The sequence below is a fragment of the Chaetomium tenue genome (genome assembly GCF_020726465.1).
Source record: "Chaetomium tenue strain MPI-SDFR-AT-0079 chromosome Unknown F5144scaffold_1, whole genome shotgun sequence".
NCBI lineage: Eukaryota > Fungi > Ascomycota > Sordariomycetes > Sordariales > Chaetomiaceae > Chaetomium > Chaetomium tenue.
The window spans coordinates 3,362,562-3,371,881 of record NW_027117329.1 but is presented as its reverse complement, the minus strand read 5'-3'; the positions used below and the strand labels follow the sequence as shown (position 1 = coordinate 3,371,881).

The following is a 9,320-nucleotide window of genomic DNA, read 5'->3' as shown; positions in this document are numbered from 1 at the left end:
AATTTGCTACGATGGCTTCCAGACCCAATAGGATCCGGCCGATCCGAAGGGTATGTCTCCCTGAAACCCCCCCTGCGTTCTGTTCCCCGCCGCCCCGTGCCAAGCACCCATCCTGACTGTCGCAGCCGATTATGAACAAGGACAACGAGGAGTATACGCAGTGCTTAGAGATTCTGAAAGAGGCTCTCACGGACATTCACAATAAGAACGCGACCCAACTCTCCTTCGAGAATTTATATCGAGCCTCGTACAAGATCGTCCTGAGGAAGAAGGGCGAGCTTCTTTACAATAGCGTCAAGACATTCGAAGAACAATGGTTTCGATACCATGTTCTACCACCGATCGCCGAGCTCGTGTCGGGAAACCTAATCAGCATTGCTCTGCTACAGATGCCGGGGTCGAGCGCACACGAACGACGGCAAACGGGCGAACGGTTTCTGAGGGGGATACGCGACACATGGGAGGATCATAATACGTCCATGAACATGGTCGCTGACATTCTTATGTACCTTGAGCGGACCTATGTCTCTGAGTCCAGGCGGCCTTCAATCTTCGCAGCGACGATAGGGCTCTTCAGGGACCACATTCTGCGCAACAGCATGGGAGAAGCTTCAGAGCAGCTAGACCAACCGTTTATGATCTTCGACATTCTGAACGCTGTTGTGTTGGATTTGGTCAATATGGAAAGAGACGGTGACATCATCGATCGGAATCTCCTTCGGCAAATCACATCCATGCTGGAGACTTTGTATGAGACGGACGAGGAGCTGGAAAATGCGAAGCTCTACTTGACCGTTTTCGAGCCCCGGTTTCTCAACGCAAGTGAGAGGTTCTACAAGAACGAGTGCGAGAAGCTCCTCCGCGAGGGCGACGCCAGCTCGTGGCTTCGTCACACCCAACGCCGGCTTCGTGAAGAGCAAGATCGCTGCGACACGTCGCTCTCTATTCTCACGACGGACAAGATTGCCTCGGTGGTGGAGCAAGAGCTCATTGTCGCGAAACTGAATGATTTCCTTGCTATGGAGGGAAGCGGTATGAAGGTCATGATTGACAACGACCACCACGAGGATCTTTCCATCCTCTACCAGCTCATCTGCAGGGTCGACAAGACCAAGAGCGCGTTGAAGGCGATCCTTCAGAGCCGGGTCATGGAGCTGGGCCTCGAAATTGAACAATCACTTAAAAACACGGACTTCTCTGTCGCTGTGCCCGGTGCTGAGGCGGAGGATGCAGCCGAGGGCGAGGAGAAGACGAAAGGACAGCCCCTGAGTGCTTCGGCTCAGCAAACGGCAGCGGCAATCAGGTGGGTCGACGATGTCTTGCGGCTCAAAGACAAGTTTGACAACCTCTCAAAAGTCTGCTTCGACGAGGATCTTGTCCTTCAGTCCGCCGTAACCAAGAGCTTTTCCGAGTTTATCAACATGTTCACCAGGAGTTCGGAATTTGTGTCCCTTTTTATCGACGACAGTCTCAAGCGCGGTCTGAAAGGCAAGGCGGGCGAGAATATAGAGACTGTCCTGGAAAAGGCGATCGTTCTTATCCGGTACTTGGCAGATCGCGACCTATTCGAGCGGTATCACCAGAAGCACCTTGCACGGAGGCTGCTCCACAACAGATCCGAGATGCATATCGAGAAGGAACTCGTCCGCAGGATGAGGGGCGAGTTGGGCAATCACTTTACTCTGAAGTTTGAGGGCATGTTCAAGGACATGGAGTTGTCAAAGGACCTGTTGGAAAACTACCGCGACCACGCCCGCACCGTTGGCGACGCTGATACCAAAAAGACGGACCTCGGAATCCACGTGCTCACAACGAACAACTGGCCGCCAGAGGTCATGGGCCGCGGTGGTGCCCAGGAAGACGGCGTCAGAGGAGACTGCATCTTCCCGCCGGCCATCGAGCGCCTCCAGGAGAGCTTTTCCCATTACTATCTCAAAGACCGCAACGGCCGAGTGCTCACATGGATCGCATCGGCCGGCACTGCCGACATCAAATGCGTGTTCCCCAAAGTCCCTGGGAAGACCAGCGGCCCGCTCAGTAAGGACCGTCGCTACGAGCTTACCGTCTCGACCTACGGTATGGTCGTACTTGACCTTTTCAACGACATAGGCGACGACAGCCTATCTTTCGAGGACATCCAGACGAAAACGAACATCCCCACGCAAGACCTCATACGCACGCTAGGCTCGCTCTCTATCCCGCCCAGATCGAGGGTGCTTATCAAGGAGCCCATGTCCAAGAACGTCAAGACGACGGACAAGTTCGCATTCAACGCCCAGTTCGTCAGCAAGACGATCAAGATAAAGGCACCCGTCATCAGCAGCACATCGAAGGTAGAGGATAACGACCAGCGAAAAGAGACGGAGCGGAAGAATGACCAGACCAGAGCGCACGTCGTAGATGCCGCGATTGTGCGCATCATGAAGTCAGTTTCCCCCCGTCCCCACTGTTTCCTATTTCGTCTTTCCAGGAGCGCTAACACATGTGTACCCTATAGGCAACGCAAAGAGTTTTCACACACGCAGCTCACCACCGAGGTCATCAGCCAATTGGCGGGACGGTTCAAGCCTGAGATCTCGATGATCAAAAAGCGGATCGAAGATCTACTGACGAGGGAGTACCTCGAACGGATCGATGGAGATGTTGCCGCGTACCGGTACTTGGCGTGAGGCGGGTAATACTTGGTTTGGCTTGGGTCTTGCTGAAAACAGCCAACAGGGCCCGGCCCATTGGGTGTTCTAGGGATCTTACTGTAGCATATGCCTGTCGTTATAACCTATGGTGTCTACGGAATGGCATTGGGATGCTGTTATGACACACAATGAATGCATGGGAGACGATTTAGGCGCAGGCTTTTGGGCAGGGCTGGGGTATTGTTGGAGTCAAGAGTGCATCAATGGGGTCGGGGCATGACGGAGCAGGTGGTGTTTTGGAGGTTGCTTTAGAAGTCCAGTCGCATCATAACAACGACTGGGGATAGCAGCACTTGAGTGTTATATCCAGAACATGCATACCAGCTTATATCTACCGGCCTGTGCCTTGTTTGGGAACTGGCTTTGAACGAATGGTTGGGAGAGGTGAGATGTTCAAAAGAAAACAAAAGGAAACTGTTCAAGTCAAGTGCAGACAACTCTCGGCGTGATAACTCTCGGCATGGTTATTTAATAAACTCGAGCTGAGGAAATCCAGCTCGCCATGTGACTTTCACATCGCCGGCGATCTCGCAAACCAACAACGGAAAACGAGTCGATCCTGCCAAGCATGTGTATCAAGCTAATACGACACTTCAAGTGCTCGGCCACGGTCGAGCACACGCGCGAGTACCTTGCCAGGTGCAGCAACCCGACATACCTGATCGAGGACTTGGTGGGGAGCCTCCCGGGGCCGGGCGGCGTAGCGCGACGGCCTTGCCTGGACGAGGGCACGCTGGAGACACGGGAGGAATGGTACAGGCAGACCTGCCCGGACTGCACGGGCGAGAACGAAGCCCCTAAGGAAGGCTGCGTCGGGGCCATCGACCACGACATCCTCGGCCGCGGCGACGACCGCCGCTACGAGTACTTCAACAACGCACACCTCGTCCCCTACGACGACGCCGTGAACGTCTACGCCCACAACCTGGCCTACTGGCTCCTCGCCGACATATACTCGCCCAATCGGAGCTATTTGAAGGACATCTTGGGGCCCATGGGCGATTACAGCGATATCTCCGTGTGGCAGGAGCGGAACACCTATGTCATGAACGAACTCCTCTGCCATGCCGACCCCGGGCACGGCTTTCTGTGCAAGTTAGTCCCAGACGTGGGGACCCTGGACGAGGAAGGAAGAGAGATTTGCCATCAGCCAGCCCACGAAGGCTGCCCTTGCCCGTCCACCCAGAAGCCGTGGCTGTGCAACTGGGCGCTGCACCTCCGGCGACAGGCCGCGAGAAATCTTTATTTTCAGCTCATGGATACGGAAGGCAGCCTGGACGAGGCCAACTATGAACTACAAGAGGAGGTGATCAACCACTGTGCGGAGATGTCGAAGGTTGCTGTTGCTGATGCTATTGCTGACAAAGGCCCGTCCGCGCCGGAGGCGCTTCCCGTGCTCGAGATCCAACACCCGCTGGGGGATGCGCTCGCTGACCGTGAGTGGGTTTTGGGGCGGGATGCCAGATTGATGGCTCATTTCTTCGAGCGTCGTGTTCTTGACGAGGATTTCGAGCCACTGGGTAACGCACGCTACGTGAGTAGAGCCTCTCTGTTGCCGTGGGCCGTCTTCATCCTCACGCACGACTCGGGACTCACCCTCCGGCGGGCGCGAGAGATCCTCGCACTCTTCGCCTCCAAAGTCGTTCGCTACTACCCCAACTGGCAAGATTTCAAGCCGCAGCTCTTGACCGGGTACGATGCGTGCGAGCGCCTTGCCGCCGTGGCCAGCCAGCGGCCACTGTATATCCCCGAGTGGGTGCGCGATACGCTCGGCCCACTGACGGACAGCAGCAGCTTCAACAAGAAAACAGAGATGAAGTACACACTTTGGCAGATGCAGGACCGGGACCGGGTAGACAGCGTGTACGCCAACATAGTCACAGCGACCGACGCCGAGTTCCAGGCGTTGAGGGAGAGCGGAGACGCGCGGTGTTCCATCTGTTTCGAGGAGTTTGACGACCACGTCTCGGCCCTAGCGAAGAATCCCGTGCAGAACTGGCATTGCCACTCTCGTGGCAACAAGCACTGGATGAACATGACGTGTCTGACCAAGTTCGCGCGGGAGCTGTACAACCTCGCGGATGAGGATGCCGCGCCCCCTCCTCGGTGTCCCATCTGCCGCACCCCATTTGAGGATTTGGAGTCGGAATCAGAAGAGACCGGGTCCGACAGCGATAAGGGATATTAGGAGAGTGTGGTGGCGGCTGGGTATGACTCATGAAAAATAGAACGTCCATCGGAAGAGGCTGAGGACGGATATGGACCCAATACAGCCTCTTCCCTTCATCATCGGAAGGAATGATAACATAAAATATATTTGTAATTTCTCTCACTAGGTAGCTTACATTTGTAATATCATTCATTGTAGGTAATACTCTAAGTTATAAGTAGCACCGTCCTTGAATAATATTTGTCCCAAAACAACATGATACTGCGCAGAGCTCAACCCACTCCACCATGTGACTGATTTTACCTTTATTACAAGCTAGGAACAGTCTAATAAATCGAACAAGGTTTCACTTCATGTGAGGGGGGGTTCATTCATGGTTTGCTAGGTAGTCCATCCACTCTGTCCTTGTTGACATTGATAACAGTATGTTCCCCACCCAGTTGGCGCGTATCTCCTTTCTGAGTAGCATTGCCACTCTAAATATAGTATCACAACTTGTAGCGTCAGTGGTTTAGTGGTAAAATCCATCGTTGCCATCGATGGGCCCCGCGTTCGATTCGCGGCTGACGCATTACTTTTGCCCCTTGTCTCACAACATCAGGCAGAGTAAGTCCTTTTGGTCTCGGGATCAAGGTTTTGGTATTTGTCTTTTTCTTAATTTCCCTGGACTAAAGACCGACGATATGTGGCCAGATCAATGTTTATAGGCAGTCTCCATTATCCTTGGAGGGCCATTGCCGTCTGGTTGACACCGGAGTAGTATCACGTCTTGAGTTTTAAACGTAATAGAAGAAAGCAAAGCAAGACCTGTTGGTCTACGACATCTACAATGCCACATTGCCGTCGCTACGTAGCGCGTTTTAGACGGGGGAACCTCGATCCTAACAGGCCACAACGCGTGTGGTTGTTGACTGGAGTCTCCTTTGGGTTCCGTCGTTTGGAAAACTGGGGCGGTCTGGCCCGACTTTTGCCATTGTACGAGAAAAGTACCAAGAAAACTTCCATTCAAGGCCTAGAAAGTTCGGTTAAGAATAATACCTATCCACCCATTGTTATTCATTGGCTTGCCGCCCGACGTCTATTCAGTTCGGGGCGCTAGGGCTCATGGTGGAGAGAGGGACGCGAACTACACGCGAAGAGCCCGGTGGAAATAAGCAGTGATATTAACATTAAATATCAATAAACGCGGCTCTTTTGTGGGTGCGGCGCAGTACCTAGGGCCCAAACCTGGCCGGTGTGTCTTGGAAGTACACTCCTCCTAATTTACTATCCGATGAGAAATACCAAAGCTGTAACAAGATGGTTAGAATCAGTAAAGGCGGGTCTAGAAAGCGAGGGAATGATGATGCCAATTTCAACACATATCCAAGTAAATCTCAAACAGCCAAGTAGATCTGATAGTCAAGGAGAACTATGGTCTTAATACACATATCACCTCTTGTCCTATGGTAACTACCCACCTGATCACTAGTTAATCGCGACGCCTTTTCCGTTTCAGCACACCTTACGACGCGTATGTTTGACGCGCCCGTCTGACGCGTTGTGACGAACCTACTCCAGGATCCTATCCTGTTAGGGTTCAGCTTCGGTGAAGGTAATCTCTCGAGGATGCTTAGGTTCGGTGCAGCCAAAGGGTGCACAACAATAGACTTGTCTCAACAGTAGGCTTGCGAGCTTGTAGCGAACTGTAGTTGTGATTGCTAACTGGAGAACTCTCAGAGCTCTCCAGGACTAGTGACTATATACATGCCCGATTCCTAGGTATCCTCGTACCTTTGCAACAGGTTGACGGGTGCTATGTTGCTATTGTGCTATGCCCGGTTTTAGCATCATAGCATCTTAGCATTCTGCAGCCCGGCGTTTCTATCCCTTGTTCCGATTGGTTCCTTCAATGATTGGCTCGGGGCGTCCCGCGCCCCGAGGTTCCACCTGTTGGCATATCCGTGACACGCGTCCCCTCGCGTGTCACAATTACGTCTGGAATCGTTCATGTGGAACTGGTTTCAATTTCAAAGAAGGAACCCCGGCGCGCTTCCCTCGCCACTCCCGATGCTTCGAGACCGGCTATCCCGGGCCATTGAAGCGTTGGTCTCTCCCTCGCCCGAAGGCTCCCAAGCAGCTCGTGCATGTGACTATCTGCTTCCAGTTCCAAGCGCACAAAGTAGATGTCGATCAGTCCCAGGCCCGCAATCACGCCACCATGCCCTGGAAGGGAAGATCATCCTCGTCGACGTACGGGACGTCGGAGTCGTCGGAGTCCCACTCGTCGCTTGTGGGCTTCCTGAGATGAGTAATTTGTGTTAGTGACGCGTTCGATCTCACTCAAAGACTTGAGCAATCCGTTGGGACCGACAGCAACAATTAGGATGGCACGTACCAATAGTTGTGGCAAAGGGCATCGGTCAGCTCGTACATGTTGGCGATGAGCATCGCCGGCACGGCCGCAAAACCCTTGGTCGCGAGATGGTCGGAATCGTCGGGGTTCTGGCGGGCGGAGAGGCGGTCCTGTGCCAAAGCATTCACCATGAACAACTCGTAGTGCTGTCTGGTGCTCCCTGTAAAGGCAAAGTCAGCCAACTGCAAAGTGTGGGAAGGAAGCCGACTGTTAATACTTACAACGTGCCTTGTTGGGCCTGGGCCCGGTGACGCCGCGCTCGAGCTCTGAGACGCGCAGGCTGATCCAATGCTCGAAATCGGCGGCATTGGCGACGAAGAAGTCCTTGATGTAGTTGTTGCCGGGCGGGTTCCTCTGGCCGGCGTTCTCGAAAGGGCGAAGGTAGTCCTCCATCAACTCCATGTAGGAGTCTGAAGCCACCGCGTGGACCCAACCTTGGACCGCCGTCCAGCTGTTGAACCCGAGGAGGTGGCAGAGGCTCTCGCGGTCGAGGACCATGGTGACAATTGTTTTTTTTTATAAAAAAACAAAAAGAAGAAGAGCAGCGAGGGACAAAGGGTGATGCTTCGCGAGGGGGGGCAAAGCGAGGCTGGGAGGGCTTGGGGCTTTTGATGAAACTCTTTTGTGGGCTGGAGGAGAAAGGAAAAGAATTGGGGGACTGGGAAAAGAAACGAGTTAATATAGTCCAATCCCGTATAAAGATGAGGCCGCATAACGCCAGTGCACTGCGGCTTGTGGCTATTCAAGCCTCGTTATCAAGCCGCCATTGGGATTTCATGGAGTTTGTGATGGCAGCCGCCCTCTGTGATACAAGCCGCACCCCTAGGGCTCACCCACTGAAACAATTGCAGCGAGATGGCTTTGGGCTAACCCTAAGCTAACAAGAGTCTCGGCGTTTAGCTGTGATCAATGTCACAGCTATCCTTTTAGGAGTCAAATCTGTGATAAATATGTCAAGAGGACGAGGTGTTGCGTGACGAAACATATCACAAAGAATCACTTCACTTCACGACCACGACACGCCAATGTGAGGACAAGGTCACCACAAGGCCAGAACGTGGGACAATGTGGTTCAAATGTAATACCATGCAAGAGTCATCTGATTGATTGTTTGGCTTGGGTAACTTGCAATGGCACTGCAGTGACAAAGGGTAGGTGGGTGCTTCACTTTGGACGATGGCTCTAGTAACACTTGGATACCGGACAATTTGTTGGGACTCTCCTTTTAGCTGTACTTCTGGTGATCATAGCGCTTCCCGTTGGCAGCTCCAGCACTTATATCCAGACTTTCCAAACTTAACACATAGCCTACATGTAGGATCCAGTGCCTTGGCCCTCCGAGCAGGCGACCTCCATCTAGCATCCTCCACAGGAGTCCTTGCAAACTGTGCAGACACATTGACTTAGCAGCATCAACCTGATTTCTGAGCATGAGGTGTCCCTACCAATCGGGCAGGTCAGCGACTCGGGAAACGCGTCACAGAGACCGTTGAGGCATTCCTTGTAGCCACATATCCCACCCCAGCAACAGGTGGTCTTTTTGCAGGCGCGCTTCTCCAACCCGGTTGCGTTTGCGTCCTGATCGGCCACTACCGGGACCGCCAGGGCGAGCGAGACGAAGAGGGTAGTAGCAATGATGGTGGACTTCATTGTAGAGGATAGAGAAGTCGGAACTTGTGTTAAGGGTTTAGAGCTATTTGCTTATGATCAAAAGTTCTTGTTCTCTATTCACGGTTGAGTAACGGAAAGACGGTTTATATCACAATATCTCGTCCTGGGTTGGCCGCTAGCCAAGGTTGCTGTTTGCCCGATGATTTGACCAACGAGGAACTATTTCTCGACTGGAACTTTCAAATCTTGGGAGTCTTGGCTCATTGCTTACTTGGTCATGCACAGTTGTAGTCAATGTACTAAGAGAAGTTAATGATGACCATTGGTTATGCAAGGTGTTGAATCCTCTGCTCGTCCTGGACCCAGTGTTCACCGTGCCGATTGCCAACCAGGTCAGAAATAGGGCTCATGAAACCCCAATCATTCTATTTCAAAATTATTTATGCAGTCA

General features: G+C 52.9%; 4 protein-coding genes and 1 non-coding gene across 5 annotated transcripts; 3 read left to right on the top strand and 2 right to left on the bottom strand.

The window, feature by feature from the left end:
• Window positions 1-11: 11 nt before the first annotated feature.
• On the top strand, window positions 12-2,669 carry F5144DRAFT_543414 (Cullin; the record flags this gene model as incomplete). The annotated part of the gene is made up of 3 exons (XM_066787246.1): window positions 12-50; window positions 126-2,425; window positions 2,498-2,669. 3 exons carry the CDS (start codon window positions 12-14, stop codon window positions 2,667-2,669), a joined length of 2,511 nt encoding a protein of 836 aa, XP_066648637.1.
• Window positions 2,670-3,261: 592 nt separating this feature from the next.
• Window positions 3,262-5,087, top strand: F5144DRAFT_625400 (uncharacterized protein; the record flags this gene model as incomplete). Its single annotated transcript, XM_066792223.1, has 1 exon — window positions 3,262-5,087. The coding sequence occupies one exon, from the start codon at window positions 3,262-3,264 to the stop codon at window positions 4,879-4,881; it is 1,620 nt and encodes a 539-aa protein (XP_066648636.1). The 3' UTR covers window positions 4,882-5,087.
• A 276-nt stretch (window positions 5,088-5,363) lies between these two features.
• On the top strand, window positions 5,364-5,434 carry F5144DRAFT_t24. The gene has a single exon. It is a non-coding gene; the product is annotated as a tRNA-Gly (tRNA).
• Window positions 5,435-6,845: 1,411 nt separating this feature from the next.
• On the bottom strand, window positions 6,846-8,148 carry F5144DRAFT_555955 (uncharacterized protein). Its single transcript, XM_066787946.1, has 3 exons — window positions 7,480-8,148; window positions 7,241-7,418; window positions 6,846-7,144 (listed from the first exon to the last, which is right to left on the bottom strand). Exons 1-3 carry the CDS (start codon window positions 7,754-7,756, stop codon window positions 7,054-7,056), a joined length of 546 nt encoding a protein of 181 aa, XP_066648635.1. The 5' UTR covers window positions 7,757-8,148; the 3' UTR covers window positions 6,846-7,053.
• A 335-nt stretch (window positions 8,149-8,483) lies between these two features.
• On the bottom strand, window positions 8,484-8,908 carry F5144DRAFT_597816 (uncharacterized protein; the record flags this gene model as incomplete). The annotated part of the gene is made up of 2 exons (XM_066790898.1): window positions 8,484-8,566; window positions 8,704-8,908. 2 exons carry the CDS (start codon window positions 8,906-8,908, stop codon window positions 8,484-8,486), a joined length of 288 nt encoding a protein of 95 aa, XP_066648634.1.
• Window positions 8,909-9,320: the final 412 nt, after the last annotated feature.

Coding starts and splice junctions, on each gene's coding strand:
- F5144DRAFT_555955 (XM_066787946.1), bottom strand. CDS start 7,756: ATGGTCCTCGACCGCGAGAGCCTCTGCCACCTCCTCGGGTTCAACAGC. Junction 7,419..7,479: donor CAGGCCCAACAAGGCACGTT/GTAAGTATTAAC, acceptor TTGCCTTTACAG/GGAGCACCAGACAGCACTAC. Junction 7,145..7,240: donor GCCCTTTGCCACAACTATTG/GTACGTGCCATC, acceptor TACTCATCTCAG/GAAGCCCACAAGCGACGAGT.